We start from the raw sequence: 20362 nt of genomic DNA, 5'->3' as shown, positions 1-20362 counted from the left end.
CGCCCTCCTTGTCACCCAATACCACCTGGGACTGGAACGACTGAACCACGTCCTTTACCAGGGCTTTATTTATCATCTTGCCCTGAAATGAGGGACATCATACCCAAGCTACTTTTATCCCCTCCCAAATTTATGTTCTGTGATGCACCCAACCTCCAGAACATCCTATTCCATTGCTATGCCACTCCCACCCCCAGTCCCCTACCACAGGGATCATATCCCTGTGCAAGACCCAGATGCAAGACCTGCCCAATCCACCCACCCAGCACCACCTACTCCAGTCCCGTCACAGGCTTATCCTACCCCATCTGGACCACCTGTGAAAGCAGCCATGTTATATACCAGATCTGCTGCAACCACTGTGCGGCTTTTACATTGGTATGACTACCAACCAACTGTCAACTAGAATGAATGCCACCGCCAAACTGCTGCCAGAAATGGGGTGGACTACCCAGTGGTACAACCTGCGAGATTTCAGTGGCTGCTTCACAACTGGTGCCATCTGGATCCTCCCCACTACCATCAGATTTTTCTGATCTGTGCAGATGAGAGCTATCCTTGCAGCACAATCTTTACTCCTGTTAGCCTCCCTGGCCTAAACCTACGGTAACTAGCTGTTATCCCCCCCCCCCCCCCCCCCCCCAATAGTGTGTGTGTGTGTGTGTGTGTGTGTGTGTGTGTGTGTGTGTGTGTGTGCATGTTTTTCCTACAAGCTTGAAAAAGGAAGTTCATTCTGAAACCTAACAAAGCTCTGTACTTTTTGTTTAAGTACCTATCTATGATGCAGCACTTCTGCCTTTTGGTGAGTCATCTCTTTTGTTCCTAAATAATTCGTGCTTATCCTTATCTGTGAGGCGGTCTTGGCAACAGTAATGCAGCAGTCACCTTGCGACTATTTTGAAACTTCTGGGTCTAACTGCACTCCTGGGTGTTACTCATGGAAGCATTGTTGAACTGTGCTTGAAGTATTTTCAGAGTGTCACTTGATTACACAATTTTGTTTGTGAGAAAATGAATAGTAACAGGTTACACATTAGGCACTGGTACTCCCTGTTCACTGACACCAATAACAAAATGATGAACCTGAGTATGTTCGTTGTGTGCAAGGCTAGCCACTCTACATTCTCCAGCAAGGCATTTTACTCTTGTCTCTGCACAAATCAAATGAATAAAGTTCTGATCTGCGTTTAGATGATAGTTGTATGTACCAAATAGATCTTCTTGCAGTATTCATATGATTGTTGATGTTACTTTATTTAACTTGATGATTTTATACTATATTCGTATATATGAGGGTTTGAACTTTAATAGTTGCAACTGTTTATTTACAGCTTTTACAGAATAGATAAGTCTTCAAAGTTTTACTGACCTTCAAAGTAGTCACCAGCATTGGTTTTACTGACCTTCAAAGTAGTCACTAGCATTGTGTATAACCTGTTGCCAGCACTGTGGAGGTTGTAGGATACTCTTAGCAGTGCCAGTTGTGTTGACAGTTCGAGTGGAATGGTCCATTGCCCGATGAATTTGTAGCAGTTCTGAAGCGAATGCCGTGAAGTGTTTCCTTCAGTTTAGAAATCTAGTTGTAAGTCAGGGGAGTGCAGTAGGTGGTATAACACTTAACAGCCCCATCAGTCAAACAAATCAGTAACAGCTTGCACTGTACATGCTTGAGCATTGTCCTGGAAAATGATGGTCAGGTCTTGCAGAAAGTGTCATCACCTCTGTCTCTATGCTGTTCATTTTTGGAACACAACCTTCGACCAGAAGTGATGACACTATCTGCAGAACCTGACTGTCATTTTGCAGGACAATGCTCTAGCACATACAGAGCAAGCTGTTACTGATTTGTTTGACTGATGGAGCTGCTAAGTGCTATACCACCTACTGTATTCCCCTCATGAGTTCAACTTGATTTCTAAACTGAAGGAAACACTTCACAGCATTCACTTCAGAACTTCTACAAATTCATCGGGCAATAGACCACGCCACTGGAACTGTCAACACATCTGGCACTGCTAAGAGTATCCTGTGACTGCTGGCAATGGATTATACACAATGCTGGTGACTACTCTGAAGGTCAGTAAAACTTTGAAACACGTACCTATTTTGTACGAGCTGTAAATAAATAGTTGCCACTATTAAAGTTTGAACTCTCGTAGATAAGTATACCAAGTAAAAAAGGATCACCAACTAAGGAAATGAAAGTATGAAGTTTTTAAAATGGATAGCTTTACTCATATACAAGTAACATTATCCCCACATTGTAAATTAAAATTCTGAAATGCAAAAGCACAGAACTATTCCAGTAATTTCGATGGGTATCGATAGAAATAACCAATCATAAAATACCATTGGCTAGTGATTCTCTAAAATGGAGAAGCAGAAAATAATTTAAATAGTTTGAAACTATCTGCAGAGTCTTTCGCAGATAGTTTCACAAATATTGGTGGTGTATTGTTCATAGAAAAGTAAGTAAAACACACACAAATGTATGTCCAAAACTTGTTAGAGTCATAATTGAAGCTTAAGGTCAGTGATCAATGTGCTCAATGTTAATTCAACAACTAATGTTTGTAATCAATTAGTAAAATTCATTTTGTTATAATATGAATATGAGTCAATCTGTTTATGCACTCATATTATCCTCAGAGGAGATGTGTCGAAGACTGTTTATCTTGGACTTTTTAAGTATGTAGCATTGTTGAACTGAGTTAACAGACAAGCGTCCTGTTTAACCACGATATGATGTTCATGTTTTAAGAGGGAAATTTAATTTTTTTGTAAAAGCCACCTGAATGGAAATAGACAGGAGATTGTACCAAAACACTTTTCCAGATAGAAGACAGTCTCTAGTAGGCAGTCTGGCTATAGCATAAAAAATTACAGATCAAGGTAGACCCAGATTCGTTAGTATGCACAACCAAGAAAAATGTATTGTGGAGGCTATTGAAGAAGATCCAAGTATCAGCAGATGACATGGTGCTGTACTAGGTGATGCACCTTGTAGTACTATGTGGAGGATACTCTACAACCAATGCAGGTATCTGTATCATTACTGATGTATGTAGAACCTGTTGACTGCCAATAAATGATCATGGGAAAATTTTTACCAATGGTTTGTTGCATGAACTACCAAATCTTTTATTTCTCTCTTCTGTCTTCCATTTTTTGTAGACAAGACAGTCTTCATGTTGCCAAATCGACACATAATTGAGCAGACCTGCTACTGTGTTTTAAAATTTTGTGATTCTGTTTCTGTGTCTTAAGTGATACTGCCACTCTCTCAATCAGAAGATATATCAACTTGTAGAAATTGCATTTTATGAACTTGAAAATTTATTGTAGATTTGTTTTTCACTTCTAGTGTTTCCTTTCAGACTGATGGATTTAGGCCCATAAATGAAGTATAGAAAAGCAATCCTACTGTGTAAGATAGTTGTGTCTTTCAGCAACTACTACAATCTCCCTGCTGTATAAATTAACTCATTGCCATCTCAGCAAGCTGCCACAGGTCTAGGCTGTTCATGGATAAAAGGTTTACTGTCAATTTGATTAGGTTATGCCGTGACAGACGTGACGTGATGCCCTTTCTGGGAACAGGCTAGGGATGTCAGCCAGCTATACTGCAACCATGTTTATTTTGATTTCCTGGAGTTTGATAAAAGCTGTGTACAAATAAATGATTGAGGAATGTTTAGGGACACAGCTTTACTTTTTTCAACTAAGGTTTGCTTCCACCTTCACTCTACGATAGCACTGAAACCATCACTAAAGTAAAGGAAATGTCACAATTTTCTGCCAAACAGCATGACAGGCAAACAAATATAAATTATGTATCAGTTGCAAACAACACAGTATTTTTGATCATGCTCTGCAACATAATGTCAGAATAAACCAAACCAGTAGCTTAGTGGAAGCACAGATGAAATTCATGAGGATTCTTCAATTTACAAAAAAAGTCTGTGTCCCAAATTCCAAGAGAGGGGTAGTACTCCCTTACTCCCTTGCGCCCCCCCCCCCCCCTTCCACCTCCTTCTTCTCCCCCTTGTGAAAACCTGTTGTTCATGGATAAAATAACTCTCCAGTCCAAAGTGTTAGGCAATTAAGACAACAAAAATTGTGTAATGGATGTTCTTCAATTGAGTGCCATTGTTGTTACTATAGAGGGTACGGGATGGTGAGTCAAAAGCCACTTGATAATGGTAGAATCCCTTTATTAATTTCCAACAACTCTTATTTGGAGCCCATTCCCACATCTTTCAGATGCTGGAAGATGGACATCAACTCAAAGATCTTGGCGGGGAAGTATTATTGTGAGACGTTTCAGCTGCTATGCCCAACTCAGCAGAGGCAAGGCTGACCTTATGGGGTAAACTTCACCTTGTGGGGTAAACTTCACTGGCCGGTGGCTGAGCTATGTTAGGAGCTGATGCAGCAGACTGAGATAGCCAGGCTGAGTGTGGGATGTTCAGGCAGCCTGCTCCAATTCTGGCAGGCAATGGGGGCTTAGACATCTGGGGAGCAAACTCTAGTCTGGCATCTGGCTGGCAGCGTCAGGTGCTGGCGGATGCCCAGTGGCTTGGTAACTAGAAGGGCTCCATTTTGACCCTTGGCTCATCACTGCTGGGACAGGACCCTCTGACAGGTAGTCTTGACAGGATGATGTTGGAGCATTAGCAACTCCATGGTGGAAGCTGATACTATTATAGATACTGAATCTGTGACTTGCCTGCTGAACACCCATAATCTGTACACACCAAAGTGGGTTCGTGTAGTGTTGCCGCTGCAGATGTCACTTACACCATGTGCTTAAGTGCTCCTGGCTTTAGTAACTAGCTGCTCACTGTCCAGCAGGCAGGTAGCAATCCCCAGGTGGTGTGTGATGAAGCGAACTGGGATAATTTTACTTCCCCTCTTGTTTTGCTATCTGCCTCCTTAAATTAATTTTTTTGCTTTTAACTAATTACCATTAACATACGTGAATATAATCTCCATTTTTATAAAAGAGAAAGTTGGCCCTCAGTTTTAAAGAATATAACACCAGATCTAGTTTTGTGCTTAGTTTTATGTATGTAATTGTCTAATTTATTTTAACTATTCCCAGTTAGTGTCTTTTATTATAGGGTGAAATCAGTAATTGTTAAATTCTATTGTTGACTTATAAACAAATATAAATTCTGTACTAATTATAAACCTTTGGAAGACGAAATACTGGTAGTCTTAAAGTATCATTTGGCTCTATTCGAAAACATGTCAGCAAAACTAGCCCTGAATTAATTGCAAAGTAATGAATGGTTTTGTCAAAAGTATTATTTGCTAATGATATTTGTTAATTTCATGGTTTAAACAAATAACTTAGCCTAACTCTTGCAGTAGAAGAAACTGTTAAAAAGACGTAATTTTTCAGTCTATTCCATTAATTTAATGAGTTAAGTTTTAATTGTAATTTCTGTAAATTGAACTTCAAACAATGTGTTGTTTCAGCACCTATTATTGTGATGATATGTAAGGGCCTGGTTTTTGGTCACGAGACAGTCAGTTTCAGACTAGGAACTCGGAACACTTTCTTGGACGACAAGAGACAGTGCAGTGTTGGGTTGTATGACTCACACATCCCTTCCAGTTGACTTACACATTGTGCGTGCAGCTGATCCTCTTCTTTGGGTTATCAGCTATGTTGCTCTCACTGTTTAACTCATCTCCGAAGACTGTATCAGGTTAAGGGGAATATTATTAACCAGCTCTATATTCTTGAAATAAATTATGTACTTGCAGGCTCTTGTCAGTTCAACAACAATATATTTTTGACTCTTGCCCCAAAGTAACAATTATTCTGTACAAACACCAGCTAGCCAACTGGTTCCAAGATAAATGTCAGAATCTACTAAACATTCATACAGTTACATGCAGAGCCAAGACATAAAAGTAAAAGTCTCTATATAACACACGCTTCATCTGTCTCTGTAACAATCTTCATGGACTCTGTAACAATCTTCATGACACCACACACCATGGAACATTATCCAAATACTCTTTGACTTTTTGATGTAACTTCTAGGGTGCTGCTTGTAACCAGTTGTCGGGGCTGCTTGTCTGACACAGCTCCTGGCTCCTCGTGACAGCTGTCCTTCCTCCACACACAGACATGTGTGGTGCAGTAAAAAGGCTCTCTCACCCTTGTCATTAAAATATTGGGTGTTTGAGACAGTGGAGAGCCAAGTGTTTCTAGAATTTACCCCGAAATTCTCGAAGCACTACATACCTCACCCTTTATCTCAAACATGACATATTTTACACATATTCATCATGTACCTTAATATCTATACAACACTAATTTATATTTCAATCAATATACAATATATTTCTTTTAGTCCTTGTGTACTTAATAATTAGATTTTCCTTTTCCTTTTTTTTGTTTGTTTTGATAATAACTATCTGAACATTGCACACAATATTGAAGTTAGGACTTTCATATATCTATATATAAGGATTGAATATAATAGAGGGAAACATTCCACATGGGAAAAATATATCTAAAAGCAAAGATAATGTGACTTACCAAACGAAAGCACTGGCACGTCGATAGACACACAAACAAACGCAAATATACACACAAAATTCTAGCTTTCGCAACCAACGGTTGCTTCGTCAGGAAAGAGGGAAGGAGAGGGAAAGAGGAAAGGATGTGGGTTTTAAAGGAGAGGGTAAGGAGTCATTCCAGTCCCGGGAGCGGAAAGACTTACCTTAGGGGGAAAAAAGGACGGGTATACAATCGCACGCACACACACATATCCATCCACACATATACAGACACAAGCAGACATATTCAAAGGCAAAGAGTTTGGGCAGAGATGTCAGTCGAGGCGGAAGTGCAGAGGAAGTCGTTTCTGAAAGTATTTGTATGGAGTGTAGGCATCTATGGAAGTGAAACATGGACGATAAATAGTTTGGACAGCAAGAGAATACAAGCTTTTGAAATGTGGTGCTACAGAAGAATGCTGAAGATTAGGTGGGTAGATCACATAACTAATGAGGAGGTATTGAATTAGAACTGGGGAGAAGAGGAGTTTGTGGCACAACTTGACAAGAAGAAGGGACCGGTTGGTAGAACATGTTCTGAGGCATCAAGGGATCACAAATTTTGCATTCGAGGGCACCGTGGAGGGTAAAAATCGTAGAGGGAGACCAAGAGATGAATACACTAAGCAGATTCAGAAGGATGTAGGTTGCAGTAAGTACTGGGAGATGAAGAAGCTTGCACAGGATAGAGTAGCATGGAGAGCTGCATCATATCAGTCTCAGGACTGAAGACCACAACAACAACATAGATCATGTAATGCTTTAGGAATAATTGGATACATTTTATATTTAACATGAGTGTTATCCTCTTTTACTTTCTGACAGATTTCACAAGTTTTAATGACCAATGCTATTTTACGTCCTAGCTTTTTAAAGTAATAGAATTTATTCGTATGTGCAATACATTTCTTTACATCGAAATGTCCTTACCCCTTATGAATGTACCACACTAACTCATTTTCTACTAAATTCGGTATACACAAACACCAGTGTTGCGTGGTCTTACTGTCTCTCCAGAAAAAATTATGTCCTATAATCTTCCACCTTCCATCTTGATTAGGCGGTAACAACTTCCTAACACACATAGCAAATATATCTGTAAAATGCTGATCATGTTGGATGTTATCTGTTATTTTCTGATCCATTTCTTGCACCTTGTTAAGTGGAAAAAATTAATCGGAAAAATTACACCAGATTCTTCTGTATGCTTTAATTCTTTAATGCCTACCGGTAGCTGAGACAAAGCGTCAGGTTCAATATTCTCCAAACCTTTTATATGCTGGATTTTAATGTCATATTCTTGAAAAAAACCACATCCACCGCTAATTCTGTCTTTTTTGAGTCTTCCCAGTGTTTCGGCAAGGCTTGGTTAAACCATTTCAGAAAATGAGTTGGGTGTACGTCCCCGTCTGTCTTAAATTTTGGAAACTGCCAGGATAGTCGAGAATTTGCTCCCCATTGTAGGTCGGTTATTGCCTCACTGGTTAACACCATTTTAGAAGGAGTAACTTTTTTGTCTACCTTATCCTTTATAAGTTTGAATTCTTTCCAAAAACTATCTATGCCTTTCTTCATATGATTAAGTTCCAAAGCTAATCTGAAGAATCATTGTTAGTGGTTACCCTCTTGGCCACCTTTCTGTCTATCATCTCTTCTACTTGTTCCTCCAGACTGCTTATATTTAAGGTATCTGAGGTCGCTAATTTCTCTTTAAAATCTTTTACCACAGTATCAGCTTGAGCACTGAGGCCTTAATTTGCAATTGGACAAAACGAATTAGCTTATCCTGTTTTTCAACACTCTCCTTCAGGGTGTGCAAACTCTGATTTACAACATCAAATGTAACGTTGCTTACACTTTGAAATTATCCTAATTTTTCAACAAGTTCTGTTACTACATTATTAAATTTATCTTCAATGTCAAATGCTAATTTTTTAGTTAAATCTTGAAGTTGCTCATCCTGTTTCTGGTTAAATTTTCTACCTTATTATTTAATGAATCAAATTCATTCTTTAATAAAACTGTATTTGCTCCTTGACGGTTCAAGGTTTCATTTTGATTACTTAAAATTTCACCCTGAGCATCTAATTTTTCACTTACAGTGGCTGAATCAACCTTCTGGTCATCTAACTTAGCATCTAATCTAGAGTGTACTGAGCCTATCTCTTTTCTTAAAGCAGCAATTTGAGTATTTACAGCTGCTGAATCTGCTCACTGGGCTTTAATTAAATTCACTAATTCAGACAAGTCTGGCATTTCCCTAGTCACTTTAATAGCTGTGACTAGTTCTGCTAGTTACTGTTCTTGATCCATAATTTTATTGATCTTAGACCTAGTAATCATCTATAGAAAATTCACCACTGTGTACAATAACTACACTAACAGTTTATCATGCACAGTTCCTTCAACTTTACCAAACAATTATTGTTTTTCACTCTCCTGGCATAGAGTTCTAGCTGCGTTGGTGAGCGAATGTGTAATCAGCACTGGTGGACAGCACTGGTGCCGGCAGTGTCGAATGTTGGATTCAGCGTCATCGTGAGCAAGTGGGCACAAGTCAGCACTGGTGAGCAGCAGCTGGTGCAGTCGGCGTCGGTGGCTGGTTACTGCGCCGATGCGACATACGTGTGTGAAGATGGCTTACTCTCCACACCCAATCTTCTTAGTCAAATGGTTGAGGTCTTCTCTCCAGTTTTTTTCATTTTCGCTATTACTTTCTCACGTCTTTTACTATGTTGCACTCACCTCTTTCTTCCATTGGTTTATTGGACTCAGTACAATTACTGGAAACAGTTCTCACATCTTGTTAGATCTGGTTGCTACGGCAACTCATAATATCTTCCTCCCATTTCTGTCTTAAAATTCCCATTTTCTTCGGGTCCTGTCTCTTGGTTGCCATGTTCTAACATTTTTTGGACAACAAGAGACAGTGTGGTATTGGGTTGCAAGCCTCACATGTCTCTCAAGTCAGTTAGCTTGCATGTTGTGTGTAGCTGATCCTCTTCTCTGGGTAATCAGCTAAGTCAGTCTCCCAAAAGCTTCTTCTCCGAAGACTATAGCTGGTTAAAGGAATTTATTAAACTACTTCTCTATCCTTGAAATAATTTGGGTACTCGTAGAATACTTTTCAGTTCAATCACTATATATTTTCAACTTCCACAGATAACAAATTCTGCAAGCTAACTTAGTCCTTAAACATTAGACTCATTTACACATATTCAGATATCATTGGTTTGATAACCAATTAATTTATGAACATCACACATTTGTCTTGCTTCATTCACAGCCAAGACATGAATTAAGTTAAAAGTCTCTAGTCTCAAGCAAGTCCAATATGTGAATGTACATAGAAATCTATATTCAATTGTTCATTAGTCTTTCTACAATCAACACAGACACTAATGAGCATGAAATACTACATAAACTTTTCTTGTTCTTCTCTATCCGTACACAGAAACTCTGTGGACCGTACAGCAGGTACTTGTCTGCCGCCGTTCGGCCCCAGGGTCCGGGTCCATCTTTTTCTTGTAACTGTGTTTTTACCTGCACATGCAAATAGGCGATGTTCAGTAGGGTGTATTCATTTCTCCCACTCACCTCTAAAATATTGGGTGTTCGAAACGGTGGAAGACTGAGGGGTTCTGGAATTTACTCCGAAATTCTCAAAGCACTACAGTTGTATCATCTGCATACCTATTGATTTTACATCTGTGTTTCCCAGTAAGTCATGTATATGTACAAGGAATAGAAGTGGTCCTAATTTAGATACTTGTGGCACTCCGTGTTGAACCTCAAGTGTGTTTGAAAGAGGACTTTCTGAACTCACCACTTTCTTCCTTTTACTAAGGTATGATTTGACGACTTTTAAATTTTGCTACATATTCTATAGTACTCAAGTTTAGAGAGCAAAACAGAGTTGTCAACACAGTCAAAGGCCTTGCTCAGATCACATAAGGTTGTCTGTATGTGAACATAGTCCTCAAATGCTACTACAATGTCTCTCGTTAAGAGTTGACTTTTCCTTATTGTAAGCAAACTCTGATGTACTTAAGATATCATTTAGTTGTAGGTACTAATCCTTCATAAAGACTGGAGTCACCTTTGATAGTTTGAGAGAATCAGAAAAAAAACCTTCTATGAGACACAAGTTTATAGAATATGTTAATGGTGTTGCAATGTAACGTATTATTTCTTTCAGTAAACTGTTTGATATATCAAAAATATCTGTACTATATGAATTTTTCATTTCTTTGACAATTTTAAACTTCACTGTGGCATACTTCTTTGAAACAAAGTTTCTGATTTCACCTTTAATGGTATTAATTACTGACCAGGTTGGGAGTTTTTACTATATTTTATGAGATCACTGTTGTGTCTCTGTTTAGCCAATTGAAGCTCATTCTTATACAGTTTATTTATTTATATACATTTTCTTTGCGTGGAGCCATCGTAATGATGGCTTTTGCAAAATGTCAGACTTAATACTATGGTTATATTTACACTTATAAAATACATTATATTCTGTAGCTGTTTTGTTACTGATTACTTCGAGGTCCTTCATTTCATTAGAATTATTTACTTTGCCAAGGCCCTTTAATGACCCTTTCTTGTTTTATGATATTTCTTTGGAACAAGATGAGCTTTTAACATATCTATTAAGTAGTTGTGGAATGTTTCATACACTGTTTGGGCACTGGGATCACATTTTTGAAATAATTTGTCCCAGTTAGTTATGTACAGCAGGTGTGTTAGTTTTCTGAGATTGTTTTCCACATCCACATCCACTCCCATCCCAAGACACTAACTTCACTCATCCTCTATCCACACCCTCTTCACCTCAGTCTCCCCTTTGTCTGTTCTGTCTCCCCATCCCGACCCACTCTATCCTGGCATTGTGCACTGTGCACAACTGCCCCAGCCAGCAGCCAGAATCAGCTCACCAGTATAGGAACAATGATTGTATGTCGGTTATCACTTAACTGAGTTTTATAAATTCAAGGTAGTTATTGACAGCAATAGTACTGACAGCACTCAAGTAGTGAATTGAATTTGCATGTATTGGTTTGTTAATAAATGTACAGAGTAAGACTACAGTGTCATTCAAATTACAAAAAGAGAAACAAATATTCTGGATTGAAAAGAAAGTAGACAATGTGACTTCATTTTCCATAACTATTTTTCTTGGCTTGATTGGAGTTTGAAATAATGTAGGCTAATGGGATAAAAAACTATATTTGTTGGCATAAAAGATGAATAAAAGACAGCCCTATAATACACTACTTTGTGTTACAGTGTGTGTGATGTTCTTCTTGTATTCAAGGCTTTTTCTTGAATGTACTTGTATATGGCAACACAAATATAATTAATATGTGTAATACAAATGATATTTTCAAGAATAGCAATGAAACATTTAAGTAAAAACTGATAACAGGAGAAACAACAAAAAATTATCCCCAATGTTGAAATGTGTGCTGAAAATGAAAACTCTTCACCTTCTTCCTTATTGTTATATTTATAGTCAAAATTTCCTCTTCTTTAAAAGCCTTACTTGCTCATCCATCTTACTCCTTATTCCCAAAGTGATTTTAAAAAAGTTGGAAAACTTACCACACGTAACTTGAGTACTAGTACCACGTTTTGGCACTTTGCCATGCTGCTGATATAGGACCTTAATGATTAAGTGTAAGTGAGCTTCTCCCTGGTCACTGTGGACCTTAGTTCTTTACTGAGGAAGGTAGTATATGCAGGTTTTTACAACCTATCAGTGTCTTTTATCCAGCCTTCATTATTTTGGTTGTGCCTGCAGTCAAGTGACTTACACATGTTTCTCCTTTCTTATCTTTTTTTTTAGTCTATGAACTATATGTTTATTAACCAAGAGAATTATTCTTTGATTACACTGACTAATGCATTTTAATAAATCGTTTCAGGGTCACCAGATGAAGTCATGAGTGAACTTGATGGACAAGAATTTAAAAAAGAGGAATCAGAGGTACTTCCTATTGACTCCATGGGAGACACTGGAGATACGAAGGATCTTACGGTAATGTCACAGAATGAGGAACACACAATAGAGGAAGAAGAGAGAGAGACAGGTGCAGTGGCATGGAATGTGTATGCTAGCTACTGGAAAGCAGTAGGCCATTTCTTGGCAGTTGCAGTGCTATTATCAGTGACAGGGATGCAAACTTCAAGGAATCTGACAGATTGCTGGCTTGGCTATTGGGTCAGTAAATATATTATTATTATATTTTATATATATTATTCTATTTAAAATCTCTAGAGGTATTATGAAAACAATGTTAGAAAACAAATATCTGCAAGGTTTAAAATAATTGAAAATCTATACGTATTTGTGCTATTTTTGTCAAGCCAAAAATAATTAATTTTTGTTTGCTGTACTTAATGGCAACAATATGGAGGAGAAGTGGAGTTGCAGACAGGCACAACAGAAAGACTGCTATACATTTAAGCTTTCAACCAAAAGGCGTCGAGAAGTAGAAAGCACACACACACACACACACACACACACACACACACACACACACACCTACATGCTGTTTCTGTACAAGACTGGCTGAATAATTTTGGTCAGTGAAGGCCTCAGTGTGATTTTTGGTATATTTGGAGATGGCTATTCCTCATTGCAGGTGTAATGGTCATGGACAACTTGCCCCCACCCCAGCCTCCTCCTTACCCTCCATCTCCCACAGATTGCTTTTCCCATCAGGCACAGTTGCAGTTCGCAGGCCACCATCAGAGGTAAGAGATGCGGTTGCGTGCACCACTGTGACCACATCTCTGACCTCTGATGGTGGCCTGCGAACTGCAACTGCACCTGATGGAAAAAGCAATCTGTGAGTGATGGAGGGTAAGAAGAAGGCTGGAGTGGTGCAGGGATGGAATAGCAGGGTAGGGGTGGAGGAAAGTGTAGTGCTGCTTCTGGGAGTGTGCGGGGACATGGTGGGGACAGTGTACGGCTGCTAGGAGCAGTTGGGAAGTGTGAGAGATGGGGTGGGGGAACGGGAGCACAAAAAGAGGGAAGTAGAGGAGGGGAAAAGGGTAGTGGGTGCATTGGTAGAAGACGGCTGTGTAATCCTAAAGTGGAAGCAAGGAAGGGGATACATAATCGAAGGATAGGGGATAGTGTAGGTTGATGTCAGGGGCATATGGGAACATTGGGTGTATTCTGTGGAGAGTGGCCTCCTGCACATTTCAGAAAAGCTGGTGTTCATAGGAATGGTTTAGATGACACAGGCTGTAAAGCAATCATTAAAGTCAAGTACATTGTGTTGGACAGCGTGTTCAGCAACTGAATGGTCCGTCTGTCTGTCGACCATGGTTTGTCACTGGCCATTCATGCAGGCAGACAGCTTGAGGTTTGTCAAGCTCATGTAGGACACAGCACAGTGGTTGCAGCTTAGTTTGTAGATCACTTAAGTGCCTTTGTGGGTATCCCTGCCTTTGATGGGCTAGGAGATGCCCTGGGACCGGACTGGAATAGGGTGTGGTGGCAGGAAACATCTTGTATCTAGATTTACAGCAGGTGTATGAGCCATAAGGCAATGGGTTGGAAGCAGGGGTGGAGTATGGGTGGGCAAGAATATTGTGTAGGTTGGTGGGTGGTGGAATACCTCTGTGTGGGGAGCAGAAAGGATAGTAGGCAGGATATTCCTCATTTCAGGGCATGATGAGAAGTAGTGAACGGAAGGCCTCTCCAGTTTGTCTGACGAACCAGTTTCAAGCTCTGTCTCAGGCTGATACTGATCTTCAGCCTGACATGGCTGCTTGTCCTGTTCCAGAGGTTGCCCCTCAGTCTGCAAGATCCGGGCGGTCGCAGAGGGTGGGCTTACTGGTAGTTGGGAGCTCCAATGTCAGGCGCATAATGGGGCCCTTAGGGATATGGCAGCAAGAGAGGGGAAGAAAACCAATGTGCACTCCGTGTGCATACCGGGGGGAGTCATTCCAGATGTGGAAAGGGTCCTTCCGGATGCCATGAAGGGTACAGGGTGCACCCATCTGTAGGTGGTCGCTCATGTCGGCACCAATGATGTGTGTCGCTATGGATCGGAGGAAATCCTCTCTGGCTTCCGGCGGCTATCTGATTTGGTGAAGACTGCCAGTCTCGCTAGCGGGATGAAAGCAGAGCTCACCTTCTGCAGCATCGTCGACAGGACTGACTACGGACCTTTGGTACAGAGCCGAGTGGAGGGTCTGAATCAGAGGCTGAGACGGTTCTGCGACCGTGTGGGCTGCAGATTCCTCAACTTGCGCCATAGGGTGGTGGGGTTTCGGGCTCTGCTGGATAGGTCAGGAGTCCACTACATGCTACAAGCGGCTACACGGGTAGCGGGGGTTGTGTGGCATGGGCTGGGTGGTTTTTTAGGTTAGATGGCTTTGGGCAAGTACAGAAAGGGCAACAGCCTCAACGGGTGCCGGGCAAAGTCAGGACATGCGGGGATCAAGCAGCAATCGGTATTGTAATTGTAAACTGTCGAAGCTGCGTTGGTAAAGTACCGGAACTTGAAGCGCTGATAGAAAGCACCGAAGCTGAAATCGTTATAGGTACAGAAAGCTGGCTGAAGCCAGAGATAAATTCTGCTGAAATTTTTACAAAGGTACAGACAGTGTTTAGAAAGGATAGATTGCATGCAACCGGTGGTGGAGTGTTCGTTGCTGTTAGTAGTAGTTTATCCTGTAGTGAAGTAGAAGTGGATAGTTCCTGTGAATTGTTATGGGTGGAGGTTTCACTCAACAACCGAGCTAGGTTAATAATTGGCTCCTTTTACCAACCTCCCAACTCAGCAGCATTAGTGGCAAAACTACTGAGAGAAAATTTGGAATACATTTCACATAAATTTTCTCAGCATGTTATAGTCTTAGGTGGAGATTTCAATTTACCAGATATAGAATGGGACACTCAGATGTTTAGGACGGGTGGTAGGGACAGAGCATCGAGTGACATTATACTGAGTGCACTATCCGAAAATTACCTCGAGCAATTAAACAGAGAACCGACTCGTGGAGATAACATCTCGGACCTACTAATAACAAACAGACCCGAACTTTTCGACTCTGTATGTGCAGAACAGGGAATCAGTGATCATAAGGCCGCAGCATCCCTGAATGTGGAAGTTAATAGGAATATAAAAAAAGGGAGGAAGGTTTATCTGTTTAGCAAGAGTAATAGAAGGCAGATTTCAGATTACCTAACAGATCAAAACGAAAATTTCTGTTCCGACACTGACAGTGTTGAGTGTTTATGGAAAAAGTTCAAGGCAATCGTAAAATGCGTTTTAGACAGGTACGTGCCGAGTAAAACTGTGAGGGACGGGAAAAACCCACCGTGGTACAACAACAAAGTTAGGAAACTACTGCGAAAGCAAAGAGAGCTTCACTGCAAGTTTAAACACAGCCAAAGCCTCTCAGACAAACAGAAGCTAAACGATGTCAAAGTTAGCGTAAGGAGGGCTATGCGTGAAGCGTTCAGTGAATTCGAAAGTAAAATTCTATGTACCGACTTGACAGAAAATCCTAGGAAGTTCTGGTCTTACGTTAAATCAGTAAGTGGCTCGAAACAGCATATCCAGGCACTCCGGGATGATGAAGGCATTGAAACAGAGGATGACACGCATAAAGCTGAAATACTAAACACCTTTTTCCAAAGCTGTTTCACAGAGGAGGACCGCACTGCAGTTCCTTCTCTAAATCCTTGCACAAACGAAAAAATGGCTGACTTCGAAATACGTGTCCATGGAATAGAAAAGCAACTGGAATCACTCAACAGAGGAAAGTCCACTGGACCTGACGGGATACCAATTCGGTTCTACACAGAGTACGCGAAAGAACTTGCCCCCCTTCTAACAGCCGTGTACCGCAAGTCTCTAGAGGAACGGAAGGTTCCAAATGATTGGAAAAGAGCACAGGTAGTCCCAGTCTTCAAGAAGGGTCGTTGAGCAGATGCGCAAAACTATAGACCTATATCTCTGACGTCGATCTGTTGTAGAATTTTAGAACATGCTTTTTGGTCGAGTATCATGTCGTTTTTGGAAACCCAGAATCTACTATGTAGGAATCAACATGGATTCCGGAAACAGCGATCGTGTGAGACCCAACTCGCTTTATTTGTTCATGAGACCCAGAAAATATTAGATACAGGCTCCCAGGTAGATGCTATTTTTCTTGACTTCCGGAAGGCGTTCGATACAGTTCCGCACTGTCGCCTGATAAACAAAGTAAGAGCCTACAGAATATCAGACCAGCTGTGTGGCTGGATTGAAGAGTTTTTAGCAAACAGAACACAGCATGTTGTTATCAATGGAAAGACGTCTACAGACGTTAAAGTAACCTCTGGCGTGCCACAGGGGAGTGTTATGGGACCATTGCTTTTCACAATATATATAAATGACCTAGTAGATAGTGTCGGAAGTTCCATGCGGCTTTTCGCGGATGATGCTGTTATATACAGAGAAGTTGCAGCATTAGAAAATTGTAGCGAAATGCAGGAAGATCTGCAGCGGATAGGCACTTGGTGCAGGGAGTGGCAACTGACCCTTAACATAGACAAATGTAATGTATTGCGAATACATAGAAAGAAGGATCCTTTATTGTATGATTATATGATAGCGGAACAAACACTGGTAGCAGTTACATCTGTAAAATATCTGGGAGTATGCGTGCGGAACGATTTGAAGTGGAATGATCATATAAAATTAATTGTTGGTAAGGCGGGTACCAGGTTGAGATTCATTGGGAGAGTGCTCAGAAAATGTAGTCCATCAACAAAGGAGGTGGCTTACAAAACACTCGTTCGACCTATACTTGAGTATTGCTCATCAGTGTGGGATCTGTACCAGATCGGGTTGACGGAGGAGATAGAGAAGATCCAAAGAAGAGCGGCGAGTTTCGTCACAGGGTTATTTGGCAACCGTGATAGCGTTACGGAGATGTTTAACAAACTCAAGTGGCAGACTCTTCAAGAGAGGCGCTCTGCATCGGGGTGTAGCTTGCTCGCCAGGTTTCGAGAGGGTGCGTTTCTGGATGAGGTATTGAATATATTGCTTCCCCCTACTTATACCTCCCGAGGAGATCACAAATGTAAAATTAGAGAGATTAGAGTGCACACAGAGGCTTTCAGACAATCGTTTTTCCCGCGAACCATACGCGACTGGAACAGGAGAGGGAGGTAATGACAGTGGCACGTAAAGTGCCCTCCGCCACACACCGTTGGGTGGCTTGCGGAGTGTAAATGTAGATGTAGATGTAGATGTAGATGTAGTGAAAACCCTGATGGAGAACATGATGCAGTTGCTTGCTCTAACTCTGGGTTGCACTGAGTCATGGGGGAGTGTTCCTTTGTGGCTGGATGGTGGGCATGAGGGAGGCAGTAGGTGACTGGTGAGACCAGGCATGGGAGATCTGTTTTTGTACAAGACCAGCTGAATAATTTCGGTCAGTGAAGGCCTCAGTGTGATTCTTGGTATATCTGGAGAGAGGCTGCTCCTCATTGCAGATGTGATGGCCATGGGTGGCTAGGCTGTACTGAAGGGACTTCTTACTATGAAATGGGTGGCAGCTGTCAAAGTGGAGGTACTACTGGTGTATGATAGATCTGATATACAGGGTGATTTTTTTCCACCATGTACACATTCTAGGGACTGATCAATGAGAGGATATGGAACAAAAGATGTCTGATATACTTAGTCTGGAAATGCGTGGTTTCCATGCTAGAGACCATTTACTCAGTCATACTTTGTTACAGAGACTGCAGTCTTAATAGGTGCTATACCATGCAGCCATAGTTACACTATGCATGCTTTTCTTCTGGAAGGTGGTACTGTTCCTATTACATCTTCCACAAGCACTCTCTCCAACCATAGTAATTGGTAACATTGGTCTGATTCACTTCTCCTGGTGACTCACCTTGTACTGGATGTGATACAGTGTTGTACACAGTGGCTCTGTATTTCCATTGAGAGCTTGTCAACATGGAAATGGGCAGTGGGCAGAATGGTTGTATCAGGAGACCTACCCCTGCAGACAACAACCACAGCGTTGAATGTTTGCAACAGTGTTTCACCATTCTGAGACAGGGTTGTTTCAGGAAGCAGAAAATCATGAAAGAGGTACCCAAAGTGTTTGGACATCAGGCTTGGAGGAAAATGTGATTAACACTGTGGAAGGCTACTGCTGTGTGAGGACCAGGAAGTTGGCCCACCAGCACATGCAAGATGGAACATTCTCTGTCACAATTGTTACCACCCTTACCAATACAGCATGTACAGGGCTTACTAGTGACAGACTTTCCACATCAGGAGCAGTTTTGTCACTACCAACCACAATTCTGGGATCTGTGTCCATCCTATTCACAAATGAGGCCACCTTTACAGGGAGTGGTATCTTCAGCTTTCATAACAGTCATCTGTGGGATAGTATGTGTATGGTGACAGCAAATCATCAGCATCAATGCAACCAGAATGTGTGTTGCAGGATAGTTGGTGACCATATTTTGGACCCGTCTTCCTTCCACATCACCTAATAGGCCGGAACTAGTCACATTTCTTGTAGGTAACTGCCTCCCCTGCTGGAAGAAGTGCCACTGACGATTCGAAGGATTATGTGGCTGCTACATAATGGTGCTTCCGCCCACTTCACCATTAACGTCCAGAGGCATCTCTATTATGTATTACATGGTCACTGGATCGGATGATGTGGTCCAGTTGTGTGGCGTGCTGTTTCACTGCATCCCAACCCATGCAATTTCTGATTATGGGGCCGTCTCAAAAGTATCATATATGCAGAGTCCATTCCAGATAGAGACACTGGAGCAGCATATTCATGTTGCCTTTGACACTGTTCAGTTGCAGCCTGACTGATGTGAACGTGTGAGAGAGAACATCTACGGCATGCATTGAGGCACATAGAAACCATTTTCAAATGTGGCTGCATGGTACAGCACACAGTAGACCACAATCTCTGTAACAATGTATGATTGAATAGATGGTCTCCAGCTTGGAAACCACTCATTTCCAGAATAAGTTAATTAGACATTTTTTGTTCCATATCCTCTCATCGATCAATCCCTAGAGTTTGTATACAGTGGGAAAAATCACCCTGAAGATGGAGGTACTGATGTAGCCATCCTTGAGGTGGATGTCGACAAGGTGGAAGGTGGCTTTTTGGGTTGAGGAGGACCAGATGAAGCGAATGGTGAAGAAAATGTTGAAGTTCTGGAGGAATGTGTACAAGAGGTCCTCACCCTCGCTTCAGATCACGAAAACCTCATTAATGAATTTGAAGCAGGTGAGGTGATTAGGATTGTGTATGGTTGGGAAGGATTTCTCTACATAGTCCATGAATAGGATTGCATAACATGGTGCCATGTGGGTGCCATTGCTGTACCATGGATCTGTTTGCAGGTGATGCCTTCAAAGAAGAAGTAATTTTGGGTGAGGATGCAGTTGGTCATGGTGATCAGGAAGGAGTGGTCATGGTGTCCAGGAAGGAGGTGTTTGGTTTGGAGTTAGTCAGGGATTGGAGAAGGTAGTTTTCAAAAGTGGCAAGACCATGGGCATCAGGGATGTTAGTGTAGATGGAGGTGGCATCAATTGTGACAAGGAGATTGCCGTGTGATAAAGGATCAGGAACTGTGAAGAGTTGGTGGAGGATATGGTTTGTGTCTTTTATATAGAAGGGTAGGTTACAGGTAATGGAGTAAAGCTGTTGGTCCACAGAAGTATAGTTTCTCCCAGTGGGGTGACCTGGGTAGTTGGGTTTATGGACT

At 41.2% G+C, this 20362-nt stretch overlaps 1 protein-coding gene across 4 annotated transcripts in view; it reads left to right on the top strand.

The window, feature by feature from the left end:
- LOC126171916 (ATP-binding cassette sub-family C member 10) overlaps window positions 1-20362 on the top strand; it is a 395604-nt gene that overhangs the window by 220896 nt on the left and 154346 nt on the right. For all 4 annotated transcript variants that reach the window (XM_049920838.1, XM_049920835.1, XM_049920836.1 and 1 more), the window contains one exon: window positions 12510-12805. In XM_049920838.1, coding sequence (XP_049776795.1) covers window positions 12510-12805 — 296 coding nt within the window. The remainder of the gene's footprint in view (window positions 1-12509; window positions 12806-20362) is intronic.

The sequence above is a fragment of the Schistocerca cancellata genome, chromosome 1, assembly GCF_023864275.1.
Source record: "Schistocerca cancellata isolate TAMUIC-IGC-003103 chromosome 1, iqSchCanc2.1, whole genome shotgun sequence".
Lineage (NCBI taxonomy): Eukaryota > Metazoa > Arthropoda > Insecta > Orthoptera > Acrididae > Schistocerca > Schistocerca cancellata.
The sequence above is the reverse complement of the archived record's forward strand: the minus strand, read 5'-3'. Positions and strand labels throughout refer to the sequence as shown.